This window comes from Anastrepha obliqua, chromosome 3 (genome assembly GCF_027943255.1).
Source record: "Anastrepha obliqua isolate idAnaObli1 chromosome 3, idAnaObli1_1.0, whole genome shotgun sequence".
Taxonomy (NCBI): domain Eukaryota; kingdom Metazoa; phylum Arthropoda; class Insecta; order Diptera; family Tephritidae; genus Anastrepha; species Anastrepha obliqua.
Genome location: NC_072894.1, coordinates 69,758,419 through 69,778,532, shown reverse-complemented (window position 1 = coordinate 69,778,532; position 20,114 = coordinate 69,758,419). Strand labels below are relative to the sequence as shown.

The window sequence follows — 20,114 nt, the reverse complement described above, 5'->3', positions numbered from 1 at the left end:
TTTTATCTTCGCTCGATTTGTATTTTAATTACATTTATGTAACAATAATATAGTTTTCTCTTTAATTTTAAATAATAATTATAATAATAATGGTAATAATAATAGTAATTATAATTAATTATAGTAATAATATTAATAATAATAATAATAGTATTAAATATTTTAAATTTAATGACATAACTAAAACTAATAACTAAAATTAGATTGGGTTATGATTTTTGTTTCTTTGTTCAATTTATAGGTATTCCTAATTTTGCTTTTGATAGTGACATTTATTTTTCATAGTCATATACAACTGTACGTGTAAATAAATTTAGTGGTTTTAGTTTCTTATTATTTACTATGTTTTCTATTACATGAAATAATTTACAGTTTCGCCTAGTTAGACTTTAAAATTTAGTTTGCTTGCACAATTCATGTCATAATTATTTTCAAACATGCAAATATAAACATATATACATACACAATACATATGTACTATAAACATACGTATGCACAGATATATATAATATATTATTTACATATCCATACAGTTTCTAAATAAAAGAATGTTATGTTTTAAATAGTTAAAGTGTAAAAAATTTTTCCAGATTTATAAAAATTATGCAAATGTTAAAATTTTGTAGACTTTTATTCAAACTTAATTTTTGTGCTACGAAAACCTAAATAATATAAGATTAATTAAGGGCTTAATTTACTTATATGTACATGTATATGCACGCATGTACATACACTATTATAAATATATATATATAATATATATAAATATATATATACATACACATATATGTATGCACATGCAACATGCGTTTGCTAGTTCATAACATAACGGTTTTTGTAGTCCATCGCTTTTAGGCCAAAAAGGATCGAGTCTGGTGAAAGTTAATAGTTGATGTTGTCTTTGCAGTTACTTTTGTTGTAAGAGTCTATCAAATTTCCACAAGCCAGTGCTTTTGGTTAGATTTCAATCTGATTTAATTTTTTGCAACTAATAAAATTTAAATAATTTCGAAACAAGCAGAAAATTATTCAAACAGTGAGGGGGGAAAATAATAATTAAAATATAAAAAACTAGAATTTAGTAAATAAATAAACGCAAAAAAAGGAAGTATTCACAAAGTATGCAAAAAGTTCGCAAATCGGCTTTCAATGAAAGTCAAACTTTATTTATATTTTATACGTCAGCAATTTCTTCATTAAAAACTTGCGATAGAGTAAAAATCCAAATTCGTAGCAAACTGAGTCGAATATTCATTAGAGATCTTCGACCTTTGAGATATTTAAAAGAGAAAAAAAAAGGCGTGAGTAACAGGAGAAGAGCGATCGCTGACTACGTACGCTCATAAATTTGACGTTTCTGCACACTTGTCAATCAATGTAGGTAGCAACATTTCACGACAAGTCAAATGTTGCAACTCGAGTTTCTCAGTCTGATTGCGGCACGGGCAGCGGCAGTTTTGTTGACAATACTCATGGGTACCACTTCTAGCAATGCGTTAAGTGCTAGGATAGCGGGTACTGATACAAATGAATCATACCTTTGCGCCAATATAAACATGCCTACAATACTTCGAAAAAGCTATGATCATTTAAAGCTGAGTTTTTTTTCCTTCTTCACTCCACTCGGGAGCATAGGCCCTCGACAAAGCTCAGTCTTGCGTTGGTTTCGTTAAGCTATTTTTGCTTTCTGGTAAGGTAGGGTATTAGCTTGTCACTACACCTGTCGTTGCTTAGGAACAACGCCTCCTAACTGTTTAGAGCGCCATCTGTGTTTCACATTTTTCTGGATCACACAGATGGACTTCGTTAAATTTTGGTGTGTCTGCGCTATTCCTCTTGCTGGCGCCACTGGTGTAATGTGTAACTGTGTCTATATTCTTTGTTTTTTTTGTTTGCTTGTGTTAGCAACCAAAATGCAATTAATGCGCTGAACTTTTTGCGGGAGTAAGAATTGGAAGGATACGGTTTTTGGAGTTGGGAATGGGATTTTTTTTGTTTAGAAACTACGAAAGTAGAAAAGTTTGGAAAAGTGGGATGGCAGGCTAGTTCACTTACGCTATGCTACCAAGGCCGTTGAGTACACACTAGTATAATCTTCAGATGATTTAAACAGTGGGTGGTAAAAAGTTGACGCTACTTTCGAGTTATAGCATCAGGACAGTAACGAATGTTGAGCGTAGCGCTCTGACCACGTCCCGGCGAAGTACTAAACGGTAGTACCGGCGGGATCGGTACGTTCTCGGTAGGTGGTTTAGTTCGGATTAAAGTCCCACACAGACGGTTTTATTCTTTCGACGGTTCTTTGTCGGAAAAAAACACAGTGTATAGTGTATTGGGTTGCAAAGTAAAAAAGTTTTTCTTCAATTCAAATTCAAGGCACAATGAAAATTGTAAATGTTGAAATGTATGTATAGTTGAAATAATAATATAAACTGGAATTTTGAAACTTGAAAAGCTTTTGAAAAATGATGCTGAAAAACTGACGCAGCTGTTAAACTTTTTATTTGGCTTTTTTAATTAGCTTTTTGTGAAATCAAATTATACAGCCGATGCGAACAAATTATATTATTATTACAATACTAAAAAAGCACAGATTGGAGAATTTTTCCCAAACATATAATAGCTGAATCGTTTGAAAGCTCATGTGCGTGCGACGCTCACTTAACGGTAAATGCAAAAACACAACTAACTGAACTTACGACATATAAAAAATAATTTCACAAAACCAATTGAACCATAAATTATTTTCGTTCTTCGTTTTATAATACACGTAATAGCAAATTTCATATATGGTTTTGCTTATTTTTCTATTTTTTTGTTTTGTTTACACTACAAAAAAGTTTCTTATATAAAATACATTTTACGAAGTTCCGTTATTTGTTTGTTTTTTTAATTTTTCCATTTTTATGTGTATACATACAAGCATGTTGTTGTTGCATGTATTTATATTCATTTGTATATTTTATGATTTAATATTTACTTCGCTTTATTTTTTAATTTCATTAATTCATTGTTTTTTTTTTGTATGTTTTGCTAAGGAAATCAGAAGAATAGTTAATGTATGAAATGCAAAGTATTAGGAGTACAACGAACATTAAAGGCAAGTAGCTATCATAAAATCGAATAGCTTTTGAAATACACCGCACATTTACGATATCCATTTGCGTTTTTGTTTTTTAAGTATTAAAATAATTAAAGTTTTTTTTGTTTTTGTTTTTTTGCTCAAAAAGAGTGTAAAACTGTTAAATATGAGTGTATTCCGTTGGACTTTTGGAGTGAATCCAAATACTCAAGGTAATAGTTTTTAACTAACACAGATTTACATTTGTTTGGTATGTTTGCATATTTTTTCACTTATTCTACATATTTATGTATCTATATGTGTACTTTTGCAAGACAAAAACAAAATATTTAAAAAAAGTTACTGTACGCTATATGTTTAGGCATGGTTGTGTGTGTATGTGTGCGTATGCATGTATGCATGGATGTATGTATGTATACTTATAACCTATAAGCCTTCTTTGTAACATTTTCAGTAGCAAGTGTCTTCAAAAGCGTATCCTAAATTGCCTTATTGATTCGTATATCCATATGTATGTATACCATATGTAGTTTTTTCGAGCTCTAAGCTTTTTCATACACACAATTCTTTATTCCGATTCTAAGTTTCTCCGTTTCGGTGTTTTTTAATGTTTTTTGTTTTTTGTGTTTTGTTTACTTCTAATTTTCTCTCCTTCCTATAAAAGAGCCTGGTTTTCTATTTCATATATACAATTGATTTATTTTTTGTTGTTTTATTTTCGTTCTTTTTTTAATGGAATTATGTTAAAAAGTATTCAATGTAAATGTCAATGTGTGACACTTCGACCTGACTTAGATGGTGAACAAATAAAAACAAAAAGAAAATTAAAAGCGTAAAAAAATATGTTATGGAAAAATATTGTACCCAAATTTTTCTTTTTTTAATTTTTTTCTTTTTAAATTATGTGTCCGAGAAACTTTAAATTAATAAATTTTGTCGTTTTGAATATTTCGAACTGTCAAAAATTAAATGTGACGGGATAACAGTAATTAATTTTCACTGTTAAATCAAATTAATTCAAACTTTGTTTCGTAAAGAAAAAAATTTTATGAAAAGTAAATAAACATTAGCAATGAAATATTAAACAATTAAAATTAGAAGGCATTACGCTTTTTAATTTCTTTTCTTTTTTTTTGTTAAATAACACTTCTATTAAATAATAATTATCTGTTTGCAGTCTTTGGTTATTAAAATTTTTAATCTAAAATATATGTATATGTATGTAGTTTAATAATGAATTTCTCTTCTCCTTTTACTTTGCTCTTACCAACATTGTAATTTTAATTTAATTTTATCTTTTTTTCTATTTTAGTTTCATTCGTTCTGCGTTTTTGTGTTTATAAAAATTTTTGCAGTTAAAATTTTAGTATCCTCTTTTTTCATTCTCTATTCTTTCGCCCATATTCACTACGCAACTGCCGCGGTGGTGGGCTTGGTGCTTTGTAGCATAGAGTCAGTCGTCTTTCAATCCCTATCCAGCGGTTAGAATTTATTTGTACATTTTGTATTAAAATACGAACAAAATGGCAACTAAATATATGTATCTCAATCATACGTATATATACATAAACACATGCGAGTGTTGAAGTCTGCAACAGACCGCGCTTTTCATTTGCTCTCTGTCTTCAACTGTTCATTGCCCAAACGCGCTTCAATTGCTTGTTCATTATTATTTTAAGAAATAATTATTTACAAACAGTTATCTGTTGAAAAAAAGTTGTCTTACGTTTGTTGCGGCATTGCTTTCTCTTTTAGTTATTTACAAAAAACTTCTAACATTGCTGATTTGAAGGGTGCACTCAAACAGAAGGCGCATCGAGAATGAAAGAGAGTTAGAGAGAGAGAGAGAGAGAGTCAGAGTGAGGGTGAAGGATTGGAAGCCAGTTTTGTATTCTAAATGCAAGTCATTGTACATTAAAATACTGTTGCTCGATAGCGCCGTTAATAAGCTGAATGTGTTTTGCAATAAGCACTGAAATCACGTGATTTGCACTCAGCTGAACTAGGACTTCTACCGCTCCGCCCAAAGATAACTCTCATACTTCCCTACCCGTTTTCTAAGTCCTAGCACGCGCCACAACCCACCGCCTGCAGTGGTTCCTATTGTTCTTTTTCTAACCCGATCCAACTTGTAGTCGGGAGTACGCTAGTTAAATGGCATGTTCCTTAACATTCATATGTTCTATTTTCATTTATTACTCTATTTTCTTTTAGTACTCGCCATTCGAATCGAGCAGTCGTTTCTTGGGCGTCAGATCGCCTTTTCGCATATGATGGTGATGGTGATGATGATTATGATGATGGTGTGTTTCAGCCGATTTTATCATATCTGTGCCAGCGTTGTTGCTGCTTAAAATGCTTGCCGTTCCACTGTTGCCATTTCCAGTTAGACCCAATTGCGAGATTGGTATGATGTTGGTTGGTGAATCTGTTTGTTGGCAACGGCAACCTCGACCTACAATTCGTCCGTAGCATTTTTCGCAGAAGGATACGCAACCGCGCATAGGCCAATATAACCAAAGGCAGGGTAATACAAGCGATAGTGCGCCCAGCCAACCCCAGCGTTGTGTACGTTTATAGGGCCCACATGAGCAGGGATTGTCGACGCATGGTGTACCGGAGCCGTCATCGCAGTCCATGTCATTGTCGCGAGCGCAATGATAAAATAATGCCTTGGCGCAACATAAACACGACACATAATCGATGACTGATTCGGCGCTGCATAGGCAGGTCTTGTTGCAGAGCCACGTTTGCGGCAGGTGTGGTGGACTTTGGCACTGTTCGCAACGACAATGACCGCATCGTGGGCAGGTGATCTGATTTAGGGAAGATGTGTCGCCACCAATGATAATGGGTGTACCAAGCGGACTGGCACCGTGTACAGCGGATATCATGCCTTGTGGCGTAGAGATGCCTGTCGCTATATTGTGCATGGTTAGCAAGTCATCGAATGCGGGTAAATCTTTAGCAAATTTGCAATTGCTGCTGTCGACGTGCGATGTTTGGTTGGTTGTCGTTGAGGCGGGTTGTTTTGTTATTGCCGGCGTAAATGGCTGTTCCGTATTTAGGGAGCTTGTGAAGCTGCCTAAACCGCCGCTATTATTTCCATTCTGCGCGACTGGAATCACCTTGCCGGTATGCGGGCAGGTTGTTGTCATTGTTGCAGTGGACGTGGGCGTTTTGTGATTATGATTCGAATGTAAGAAGCCGTCTGTGCCATCGATACCCGTCGTGACGATCGCCGAACCCACTGTTCCCGCCAAGCGGTTCGAATGTAGCTGATGTTGGTGCTGCTGTTGCTGATGCTGATGTTGTTGCAGACGGAATTCACGCTGGGGCAACAGTAGTAGATGATGCGTTGTCGTTTGGCCGCCATCGTGCTGTCCCGCTGGATGTTGTGAACGGGAAGCGTGTTGCAGCTGCAACTGATTCGGTATGACCGTATTGCCTACAGCATTTCGGAACGGAGTATCCACATACTCATTGGTGAGCCTCTGGGACTCGGGTCGCGGTTGAGCCAGCGTGACTGATGCAGCAACAGCTGGTTCGGTGCTATGGAAATGACTGAGTAAACCAGTGATGCCACCACTTAGGCCACTGTTATTGCTCGACTGACTTCGAGCGTTGCTGCTGATTGTATTGCTGTTAACAAGTAGTCGTGCTGCAGCACCTGGCGTGGGCGGTAATTGCCTTCGCCGTGTAAATGTATTTGCTGCGATTATGGAGGACGACGACGTCGAAGAAGATGTGTTGCTTACGTGACTGTTATTGCGGCTTAGATTTAGGGTGGTTGGCCGTTGTGGCAGTATCGTCAAATGATGGATTTCGTAATCTTCGTATTCTGGTTGCATCAGTGTATTAGCGATAGCAATATTATCATTTTGACCACTCGTAGTAACACCCCGGTCTACGCCCGTAATACTATATTGACTTGGAAAATTGTTGCTATTGAAATTATGCTGCAACTGCTGGTTATTACTATTTGTACGTTGCGGTGTTGCGGTGCTCGTCGTTGTTGCCGATGTCACTGCCGTCGTCGTCATTTGCTGCTGCTCTTGTTCCCGCTGCTGTTGCTGCTGCCACTCCTGTTGCATTTGTATTTCGTTTAACATAGTCTCTGGCTCGGGTGCTCTAGGACGATGTACACGTGGTAAGTGCTTTGGGGGCCGTGGTGGCGCCAAAATGTCGCCGCCATTTCTACGATCCATGTAGTTTTCAAACTTGTGTTGAAGAAACCTCAGTGCCCTCGGTACCTTAGCCGTGGACCATCAGTTTCCCTCATTATTTTGCTCTGTTGTTCAAGGAATCTAGCAAATGATGAAGCCAAATTGACAGGTTGCGATTCGAAATAAAGGTAGTCAATTAGCGCTGCGTTGAATGTGAAGCGATTAACTTTCTAAAATGAGAGAGAGAGAGAGAGGAAGAATTAGAAAGAGAGAAATTATGACATTTGTAATTGAAGGGATTTGATAACAATATACATATATATTGAATATATATGTATACTTATGCAGCGGAATTTTTTTATATAGAGATTTGAAATTTCATGGCAACTTTAATTTCATAATAAGGATATACTCATATATATTGTGTACATTTAAAATATGCAGAGTCTCTTCAAAAGAGGACGGGGCTGCAAGCGGACGTTTGTATTACGCAAGCCGACCGCTCTCAAAAAAGTACTTGAAATTTAAATTCCACAGAGTGGCTTTGTGCGCTGAGTTTAGTATTCGTCATGCAAATGAGTTTTCTAATTAAACAAAGCCTCGGGTGAAGCCCCCTTTTGATGATGACCAAGGTGCCTCTCCTCGGATGTAAAGGCTGACATTACCACCACCCAAAAGATGCGATGGACGAGGCGTCTATTATAGTTGCTAAATATAGTGGTTTTCAGTAAGAGCGCTTCAACTTTTGAACTTTTTTGAATAAAACACACACGGTTTGACTTTTTTAACTAATTTTTTTTTATTATCGAGTTTGAACATATACATTTAAGTATGAAATTCGATTTCTTTTGCATGACCACCGCGTGCACGTTTTACGAAGTCCAATCGTTGAACCCAATTTTCGACCACTCTTTTGCATAAATCGGCCGAAATTCCAGCAATTTCGCGTTCAATATTGGCTCTGTGCTCACAAATCGTCGCCGGTTTGTTAAATGGACCGTAAAATGGCCGTAATGCTCTTAAAGTAGCAGCAACAGAACGATTATTTTCATAAAAAAATTGCACGATTTGCAATCGTTGCTCAAGTGTGTAGCGTTCCATAATGAAATGTATACTAATGAAGTTTACAAATGACAAGCGAAAAATAAAAAATATTGCGTCGTTCACCCTCCCTATCGGAAAAAAGTTGAAGTGCACCTATTGAAAACCCCTATATATCAATTCAAATACGATGTCGGGTTTGTGGTGGACGAGCGACTTCGCCGACAAAGTACTTTCGTTATATCTATATTACAGTGGAGGAACCCGGCCAAAATCACTTACGCGCTTACCATTTACCAACAAGGAAGATGAAGAGAAATAGTTCAATAAGTATACCATAATACAGATCATAACAAATATTTTTATCAAAAAGTTTAGGATCGAACCGAACTGAACTTGTCAGCCCAGAAGTTCTCTATAATGTGTTACATGTGGACAAGTAGTTAAGAGAGATTTGATTATATTATTTGTAATTACATATCTGTTTGAAACGCGTTGCAGTAGCTGAGAAGCCTCAAATTGGAAGTTATGTATATCTTCAATACTCTTTGCTTGACGATATGATAGAAATGGATGATATCTTTTGCAAGCTTTGTTGTTGTATATTACAGTTGAATTTATTAAGAAAATCTAAGCATAATAAATTTTTATATTTCTACGAACGTACCCATATAGGAAGACATATACATACTCGTACTTTTGTATGTACTTTACATTTGTACTCATCTATTTTCACAGCTGAAACAATGCATAATTTTGCGCTAAACCAAAAATAATTCAACATTTTTCCTTACTAAATAAACAAAAAATTATTATAAATACTTAGCGATTTCCGAAATATTTAAAATATTTTACTAGTTGTTTACACACATATACATACATATGATGTACATATGGTCTTGAAAATACCCTATTGGGAGAAGATGATCTCGTGAAAGTAAGGGCGCTAAACATAAATTCGCCCCTTTTTTGCTACTTTTTTAATTGCCCAATTTTTAAGCAATTCTCGCTTGCAAAGGATTTTCTATTTTTTATATCTAAACTGTGTTGAACCGTAGTGTTTTATTGAGTTCTGTTATCTGTATGAAGTTCATGTTCCAAAAGTGCTAAACAAATTTCTTATATAAACCAAAAAGCTGATAACTTATTGCGAAATTGAAACTTTAAATTTGTAAGTGAGTGTCAATATGTACAGGCGCTGTGTTGCAAATGCGTGCGAATAAATTAGTAGAAGCTCACATTTAATTCCAGTGCGTAGCTTCATCGTAAAAATGTACGAAATTAAAAATATGTCTTTTGAAGTTTATTAAGTTTAATTGAGAGTAAGGGTTTCATAACGCAAACGTTGTCCTTGTTCCTGTGTAAAAAGCTCGAAAAGTGAAGTGTTGAAAAAGTGAGTGGAAAAGGCAACAGTTCAAGATCACCCGATTTTCTTACAGGGCTTATAGAGATATACATATATTCATATACACATACACATATAACCGTATGAAAGCGCGTTTTTGGTATTCAAGGGGAATGAGTAAACAAAATGTTTTCAAATTTTTCATTTGAAATTCAATCAAATTATTTTCTAGAGCCAATTGAGTAGAGGTTGGATATTAAAAAAACACTCCACAAGAAATTCTTTGTTTACCCAACCACAAAAATGTATTGTTTTATAGTGTTTAGGTTTTGTGAAATAATGCAAGAACTAATCGAGAGCTAAACAAACAATCTACCTGGTAATTGGCGCCTTCAGTGGCTTCCCAAAGTTTGGAACCTCTTTCTGTTGCACTTGTATATGTATGTATGAAAAATCGACGTATTAATAAATATATTATATGATCCTGACTTTAAAGTATTAAAATTTCTTTCCAAGTTTTTTTTGTTTGTATTGACCAGACACACCTTTACCAATATGTGGGCATACATCCTTAAGTAACACGCATTGAACATTGAAGTGACTGTCGAGTATTGGTAAATTAATGGTTTGGTTCTTTTGTGGCTACATATATACATACGAGGGTCGTTTGAAAAGTTTGCGCGATAATAAAAACTAGTCAATTGTTTGGGGTAAACCTTTTTTATATTTCGATATAGTCTCCTTTTAGGCTTATACACCCTGTCCAACGTTGTTCTAGATTGTTTCTGCAATCACCTCCTCGTTTGAAAAAAAATTTTTACCGCCGGTAATTTCTTCAAATTATAGAACAAATAGTAGTCCGAAGGATCCGAGGGAGCCAAATCTGGAGAACAGTGGGGATATGAAACGAATTGGAGTCCTATTTCCATTAATTTTGCTGATGCGTTGTCGCGATGGAAAAGGACGTTTTTGAAAATAATTTGACTTCCTCGATTCAAACGAAATTTACCGATCTGGCTGGACAAACACACTCGAGTTTGACTTGTTTACAGTAGCACAGAAAACAAACTATGTGACATGTCACGCTGAAATTTGCCATGTAAGCTTATAACAGTCCTACCAAAAAAACTAAAAATTTATTTTTGCCATATGTCATCCGCGGACCGTTTTATTGATACCGTCTCGTTCATATTTGAGCAGAAGGTATATGTACCTACATATGTATATGAATAAATGCGGCGAATGCTGAGCGTGTTTATGTTTTTGTTGCATAATTCGTAATTCTTTCATTTATTTGTTTTTCGCTTTTTTAATTGTCGATTTAACATATTGTCTGTCGAAATAATGAATGGAATATTTGACGTTTGGCTGGCAAAGGCATAGAATAACAATCCAAAAAAAGGAAATAAATACATAATTAAGAAAAATTTAAATACAACAAAAAAATTTAGTTCTTTTTAGTAAACTTTTTATTTTTTCTCTGACACATTTTCGACGCGCCTAATCCGGTACATTAAAGAAAAAAAAAATGAAATATCAAACTTTGAGTAAAAGCTCACAAATGATTTTTTGAATGAATGGCTGCCGTAGCCGAATGGGTTGGTGTGTTACTACCATTCGGAATTCAGGAAGAACGTAGGTTCGAATCTCGGTGAAACACGAAAATGAAGAAAAAGTTCTTTCTAATAGGGGTCGACCCTCGGCAGGCAATGGCAAAGCTCCCAGTATTTCTACCAAGAAAAAACTCCACATAAAAATTATGTGCCATTCGAAGTCGCCTTAAAACTGTAGGTCCCTCCATTTGTGGAACAACATCAAGACGCACACCACAAATAAGCTCGGCCAAACACCCCGAAAGGGTGTACGCGCCAATTATACATACATACATATATATATATGTATATATTTTTGCATTTACGTCTACGGTTGTTGTTAATGTGCTACACGAAATTTCTTATTAATGAAATTATTTAAGAGCGCGCACATAACATGCCATATACTAAAGCACATGCACATGTCCACACACGCACAAACACATGCGCAAGTGTAAACGCTCATAAGCATCAAAATATCCAAAAATAACAAGTCAAAAAAAGATAATTTGAAATTAAAAAAGAACTGAAAAATAGCAACAATTACACGAAATGTTTAAAAATATAAACTGCTACGTTGAGGAAGAGGATAAACATACATCAGCACATACTTGTATATATGCACATAAATACCGAATGAAATTTGGCAAGAGCATTTACATAATATATTTTTCATTTAATCAAGCGCACGTTGTCGTTGTTGACTTTTCCCACAACATGATTTTACTGTTTCCGTTTGCTCTTGCATTAAACATACATACAAACACATATTTATTTATTTAAAAACGACGAGAGAGTATATTTAATCCGGAACAATTGAAGGTATTTTAATAATTGCATTAGTTCTTTTTAATTATAAAAATTTATATAAAAATTAACGTACATTTATTGATAATAAAAACATCGAAGCACTGGCTTGAATGCGCTATTTTGCCATTTCGAGGCAATTCATTGAAGAGGCGAGGTAACTAAACGAGTTCTATTGTTCGATCGGGTGTTTTGTAAGAGCTTGAGAACTTAAATTGTTAAAAAAAAAACAGAAATATCGTTGGAATAATTTTTTTTTATTATAATCAGGTATGGCATATGGTATTTATTTTTTTAATATGATATCCGGCGTAGATGGGCACACTTCATTATATATTTAGAGCATTAAAAATAAATAAAAATGAATAAAATTTTACTAATACTGAAATGAATTTGGATAAACCAGTAAACTTTAACAGATTACTGAAAAAATGAGGTAACATTTTTTTTAACGATTACTGGATATAAATTTCAGTAAAAAAATTGCAAAAAAAATTGCAGTAAAAATATTTTTCATTTAGATACTAAATAGCTTCTATAAAAATGTTTAATGTTTCATGAAAAAAAATTCTTGAAGAAATCCCCTTTTGCGATGCAACTGAGGGTGCCTACATAAAAATTATTAATTTAAATGTTTAATAGGGTATTTTTATTAACTGTTAATACTTTAATTGCCTAAGAAGGCTTGTTTGTTATTTCGGGTGTTTTTAAGAGCTTGAGAACTTTAAAGGATAATACAAAAATACCAAAAAAATATTGTTGGAATGAATCTTTCATTCGATCAATCCAATTTTCCACGACTTTTTCCCATTAAATCTGGCCACATGGCGTCAATGGCAAGTTGCGCTGTCTTATTGGAATCAAATGTCATCGATATTTAGCTGATTACTTTTTGGAAATAAAAATTTAGTAAGCATGGCTCGATAGCGCTCGCAATTCACCGTAACGGCAGCTCCTTCCTCATTTCGAAATAAATTAAGACCGATGATGTCGCCCGTGCGCTATGAACGTCGCAAACAATTTTTTATTTTTCAAAGTAAAGTTCCACATTTTGGAATTGTTGTGCTGGCGTTAAACAGTTCATAATGACTTGCCAAACCTTACTGAACAGAAATGTCAACACAGTTTGCCATTCTCAGCTGTCGATATCGATAGCTTTCACGCAGCTAAAAAAACACCCGATATTTGTAGGTATCACTTTGGAAATCTATTTTAATGATTAAGTTTTAATTTTTTGGCATTTTAAAAATTTGATTTCCTATTTTTTCACTTTTGGTACAATCTTTAATGAGAAATACCTTCTGTATCTTCTTTATATATCGAAATGAATGGAAAAGGAGCTGTGTAAATTAGAAAAAATGCTTTATGTAATATTTTGGATATTTGTCTCATAGATATACTAAGCTTTTAGGTATTTGCCATCATTAAAAAATAAAAACATTAAAAAGTTTTGTGTTTAACCCAGAACATATTTTTCTAGAGATATTCTTGCAAAACCAGCTGCTGTTCTGAAGCGGAATAAAACTATAGGTTTTCCATATGCAGCAAAGAAATTTTACTATGGTAAATTATGGTATATACAGATGGTATATACATACAAAGTTTGAATAAAATCCGTCTTTAAGCTTTTAATAACAAAAATCTCATAAAAACGTTATTTGAGGAAGTCCACTTAACCACAAAAATCAAACAAAACTAAAATATTACAAAGCCTCATAGTATAAAATAATTACATGATTTATACAATATATAATTAGATTTATGACACAACATTACCACTCTTTCAATCACTAGATATCTGTAATCACCGACTCCGATACAAAAGTATAACAGGAACAATGATTTGATTTATGGCTATTTAACCAAATGCCGAATGTCTTCGTTTATTTCGTTAGTAAAACCAGAAAATGTAGTCAAGTTCCACATAATGTTAGCAACAATGCCTTACAGAGATGGTTAACATACCTAAGTAGATAGATTACAGTAGAAGGTTAATATTGATATGTTATAAAGAAATTATAAACTTTCGAAACACGGTCTACATTTTTTCCCATAGTAAGTATACATTAATACTTCAGAAAGCATAAAAAATACTTCAGAATAGACCGTTAAACTACAGACGGCGTACGATGCACATAAGATTTACACTTGACACTTTGTAGAATATATCAAGGAGATTATGAAATATAATTAAATATACTGAAGTCAATAGGCTAGTCTATGACGCTTTGATGAAAATGACGCAACTCATAGTCAAACAAGACTTAAATAATAAAAGCACCTAGTAACTTTCATCACGCAGGCATAACTCTCGTGCAAAGCTATCCAAAGACCAATATTCTCTTCACTCATTTCTACTCTAAATGAATAAATACAAATGTAAATTTCTTTATACAAATTTATGCTTCAAATGATTAGTGTTAGATAGTCACTTTCCTTGGCAATCGAAGGCAAATGATTACCAACAGACTGTTGAGCCTCTACTCGTTTCATTTATGAATCCATTAGTTACTTAATGCATACATACATACATATGTATTTGTTTTGCTATGTTGTTTTCTTGCGAATAACAGCCATTGAGTTTAAGAGGCCAATTGGTTGAATCGATTCTGCTGATGGCCTGCTGCGTTGCTCTGCCTCGCGCGCAATACCGGACATGACGTCAATTCGGGGGCGTTGGCTACGTTTTCAATTCATTTTCATTTTCTATCAAGTTTTTGGATGCATGACATGATATTCGTTTTGTTGCCACATAACAGATCTTTGATGAGTTTTCTTTATCTGAGTTGTATTTTTGGTTTTGTTTTTGTAAATACTGTATGACAAATTGAAAGTGACTCGAAATGATCAGTACAAAGTATACACGTTGGATAATGGGAGTAATATAAAAGTATTGTTATTTGCGGAAGCCCATATTTTGTTAAAGTTTATAGAACTTTTGTTTAACAAATAAGCACTCCAGAATGAAATATATCTTTAATATTATGTTTGGTACTTCATTAAAGGCATTTATATTTTATTATAATATTAGTTTAAAGAGCATGTTTAGGTGTTTAAGTCAAAAAAATTTTCTCTTAGAAAAGCACCATCATAAACTCAACTAATCAGTTTTTTGTGTTACACAGTGTAATCTATCGATTTCTAATTGCACCACTGCCTAATTTATTTAATTATGTCTTTAACAGAGCGTTTTATTGGCAGCACGCGTTAAGTTTGCGTTTGAATTCTTTTTTCGTAAATACACCCGCATATATGTGTATATGAGTTTGTATCATAGAATATAATATTTTTTAAGTTAATTGATAGCATTTGTCGAATGAAGATTTAATTCGTGGAAACACATTTTTTTCAATTAAGTGCTATCGGTTTTTTATGGGTAGTATTTGAAAAAGTTATGGTTTTTCATTTTATTATTCTGTAATGGTAAATTTAACTACTTCCATGAAATTTGCAGAAACATGTATCGGGTGTTCCTAAGCTCTCAAGAACTTAGAAATCATAATTCAAGACAGAAATAATGTCGGAACTGTTCTTTTTTTATTACAATCTGGTAGCTAATTTCATAGAATGTTTTTTTTAATCAGGCGCGGCCACGAGTTACATGGTTCATTCGATCAGTCCAATTTTTTGCTACTTTTTCCAATAAATCTGAATAATAAATCTACTACAAATGAGGCCAATCAGCAAATATGCGACGAAAGCGACGTTCATTTGGCTTCAATTCTTGCACGTGCTATATCTTATGGGCACATAAGCCAAGATTCTTCAGTAAAATTTTCGACATAGTCAAAGGCCACCAAGCTGAGAATGACGGCGAATCAACTTTTCGGCATCTTCTTTAACACTTCGCTCTATGAACTTCATAGAGATTCAAACAGATTTATTTTTTTCAAAGTAAATTCCCACAATTTGGAAGCGTTGCCCTGACGTTAAACGGCTTTCCAACCTTTGTTGAACCGAAATGTCAACACAGTTTGCCATTCTCGCCGTCAAACTATAGTTATCGATATCTATAGTTCTCATTTGAGTAAAAGAACATCCGATATATATATCATTAGGGACTATTATAATTTTTGAATGTGTGAACTACCTGCAAAATTGCCAATTGGGTTTGGAAGCTCTAATGTGAAAGCAAAGTGTGCGTCAAGGATTTAGTTATATCAAAATCTGTAGATGTTTTAGTTAAAACTTTTAGTTAAGACAAAATTCAAGTTTGGGCAAATTTCACGTTTGTTCTTTTATTTTATTTATTTTTTTGCTCATTTTTGTAATAATATATAGATTATAAATTTGAGAAAGCTAGCTGATTTTAGAAATGAAAAATTTAGATAAAATATTTGTTAGCAAAAGAAAACAAAGAGATAGACATGATAAAAAAGAAGACATGTAAAACTCAATGGGCGCTATGGTTGTTTTATTTAATTCTTTGAAAAATATTATAGTCTTAATAGTGAGTATGTATAAGTATATTGCGCAAAAATTGATTTTGTTTTTTTTTTTTTTGATTCTTAGATCAAAAGATTTTCACTTCACATTCCAGTAAAACTAATTAATTTGAAAAATGTTCACGTTCATACAATTTTATTCCTCACATTTTTAAGTTTTATTTTTTAACTTTAATGCAAACATGCAGCTAAAAATACATAGAAATTGATTTCGCAATTAATCTTTATAGGCCTCAAATTTTGAAGTTCAGTTCATTGAATGTCGCGATGCGTTATCTCTGAATTAATGGGTTCCGGGTTATTCAAGGCATGCCAGTAAATGTATATAATTGCATACCATACATATGTACCATATAGTATATATATTGGCGCTTACACACTTTTGTTGGGTTTCCGAGCTCCTACACCTGTTTGTGGAGGACCTACAGTTTATGCCGCCTGTGCATGGCAGATGGTGTTTTTTATGAGGAGCTTTATCATGGTAGAAATACACTCGGAGGTGTACAAGTAAGAAACAACATTTCTTTTGTTTAATTTGGTGTTCCACGCGCGAAGATTCAAACCAACACACTCCCGAATGGTAGTCATGCTCCAACCCATTCGGCTACGGCGTTCGCAATAAATTTACTTTGAAAGAAAAAGGTTTGTTTTGATATTATTTTTATTTTGTGCACTGAAAGTCCAGCTTTTCTCATCAGTACTGAAGTAGTTATCAGGAAAGCTGACGGCGGACGAGTGTTAGATTTAAAGTGCATGGGTGTTCCTTCGAAAACAATATCTTCAAAATAAGATACGTTTTTCTAAAAGATTTATAAAATATTCATCCTACGTAGCAAGTCGGGCGTCGTTCGATGTTTGCACGATTAGATGATGATTATGAAATTAGGCGATCGGTGAATATCTATTTTTATTGGATATATTCCTTTAAAAACAACATCTTCAAATAACAGTCTTATCATAAAAAGCTTCAGTGGCGTCCACCCTTTAAACGTTTGGCAAATACTCCTAAGGGTGCCCAAATACTCAAAAAGGCACATACTTTAAAATATTTTATTGATATTTTCGCTTGATATAATCAGTATATGTGTATGTGTGTACATGAACAAACCAATTTTATAATAAAATTGGCGAAAACATCAGCAGAATTTAGCTGGAGTGGCCGTTTCCCCAACCGACCTCAACCTCAATACTTAAAACTACGTTTTGTCACGCCGATTAACACATTTTCAATCTCACAAAAGTTTATTAAACCCTCAGTTCGATAAATTAAGTTATTAATTGATGGTTTGATGATTTAAAATTTTTTAGTTAAGCTTAAAGTGAAATAAGTAGAAGTAATATGAAATAAAGCAGAGCGAATAAATATGGCAAAAAATCCGATAAAATAATTGAATAAAATCGCGATTTTGATTTTAGCCCTTTGCCTTGTCTCTGAACTAACAAGTTTCACTTCAGTTAGTAACTATCCTTTCAGTGGATAAATGGGGAAAACGACCATTGATAACTTACTACGCTCGTACTGGGATCGTGAGGACAAGAGGCGTACCGCTTAACGTAATGTGGTGCCTAATCATATTTCTCGAGCCTTCCATGAGCTTATCAAATCACAGACTGCCAGCAACGGGTAAAATATAAATTTTAACCGCTATTGAAAAGAAGATCTATTTTGATATTAATTTATAATTTTTTTTTGCAATAATAATAAGATGAACTTATTTAGTAGCAAAGTAAAAGATTGAATATTTAATTGTATTCAAATATACGAACTCGTACGCTAAGACATGTAGTGTTTATAGACATATCTACTTGTACACTAATCTTTTTCTGCATAAATCAACAACTAATTATGAAAGACTTCTCTAAGTTTCGGATTGAAACCAGAAATGAGTAGAAAAATGAAACGAAAACATCCATAAAAATATTTTTAGAAGCAAGAAGTTCATTATAAAAAAAAATAATTATATTAGTAACGAATTACAATAACTATGCTAGTGTGGAAAAAAATACTGATAAACAATTGAGCCAAAGATCACTACTCGGCATTTATTTGTTTGTTAATCAATTTTACATTTATGTATGTGTGTGTTTGCAATTTTAAAATGCAATACTCAAAAAATTTCAAACTAAAAGTAAAAATAATTAAATCTTAAATAAGTCGGTAAAAAAATTTATATTTAGTATGTATGTATGTATGTATACATATATTTATGATTGTATTATATGTTCTTATGTGTGTCCGATTGCAATTGTACAATTTTTCGTACAGACATACCTAAATACAATATACTAAATATTTAATAAGCCTATTTACTTTTCCAAAGCCACAGCTCAGCTCAATTCAAAGTGCACAGCACAGCAGGCATGCGTGTGTGTGTGTGTGTGTGAGTAAATGCTTATCGGCTTGAAAAGGAATACTCATGTGCTCGCATTTTAGTTTTTTTGTTTGTCGTTACTATTATCAGACGAGAACGGAAATATAATCAGCAGGCGACTTTTAAAAGAAAAAATACATTTACTGTAATTGCCTACGAGACAAATGCATATGTTTGTATGTTATGTATACATATGTATGCGCATTTACGGATTTAAACACGAAACAATTTATTTCTTTCTCAACCAAGCAAAAGTCTAACCAATTCTTGCGAATTTAGCAGACGGTTTATATATAATACGTACATACACACGGGTATATAAACATGTGTATGCGCATATTATACGAGTACATACTAACAAACATTCATAGGTTGTTAACCAGGTTATGCGGATTGCGCTCGTTATTAATGTGTCGTAATTATTTACTCGGTGTTGTTTGCCCTGGTGTTTGCTTTTGTTTTTGATGTCGGTTTATAAAAACTGTTTTTGAATGAAAGAAAAGATTAGAAGTACTCGCAATTGACATCTACAAACGTTCTCCACTAAAGCAAGTAAAGTAGTGCTAAATTCTGACCGAACCCTATGCATATTCAAGTAAAATTTCTTTTCAGCCAACTATTAACTTTTGAAGCCAAACAAACTCAGATAAACATAGAGTTAAAGCTTATAACATCAGAGAGATGGACCGAAATTTAATTTTAACATATAGAAAGTGGGCGTGGTTTTTATCCGATCACAATCATATTTATGTCGTATGTAATGAGGTGGGGAGCAATACGAGTACTAAGTTCGGGCGAGTTTTCTTAAGTCGTTATGGTGGTTATGCAGTTACCCAAAAGTAGGTGTGGCACCGCCCATTTCTCAAAATTTTGTTGGCGTGTTAATTCGGTTTTTTTACTAAATGACAATAATTTTGCTTCATTTATGATAGATATTTCACTTTTATCTTTTTTTTAATATTGCCATAATATGGGAAACGGGCATGGACATATGAACCGAATTCTCTCGCAAAACTACCTTAAATAAATATTAATATGAGTACCAAGTTTCTTTGTAATATTTTAATTTTAACGCGAGTTAGCGTGCTCACGTTCCCTTCTCTATTTCGTTCCCTTTTTTGTTACATACAATCATACATACATTAAAAGCCTACAACAATTATCATTTATGAATTTTCTACTTTTTATGATAAGATTACTCATTTATAGTATATTTTCCATACTTGGTTTTTAACACCTTACACTCTGGCAAACATTTTCCGTT

At 33.6% G+C, this 20,114-nt stretch overlaps 1 protein-coding gene across 2 annotated transcripts in view; it reads right to left on the bottom strand.

Moving 5' to 3' along the window:
* Positions 1-4,263: 4,263 nt before the first annotated feature.
* The window catches only part of LOC129242346 (protein sprouty), a 59,477-nt gene continuing 43,626 nt past the window's right edge, over positions 4,264-20,114 (bottom strand). For both annotated transcript variants that reach the window (XM_054878938.1, XM_054878937.1), the window contains exon 2: positions 4,264-7,478. In XM_054878938.1, coding sequence (XP_054734913.1) covers positions 5,293-7,290 — 1,998 coding nt within the window. In that variant the 5' untranslated portion in view covers positions 7,291-7,478 and the 3' untranslated portion in view covers positions 4,264-5,292. The remainder of the gene's footprint in view (positions 7,479-20,114) is intronic.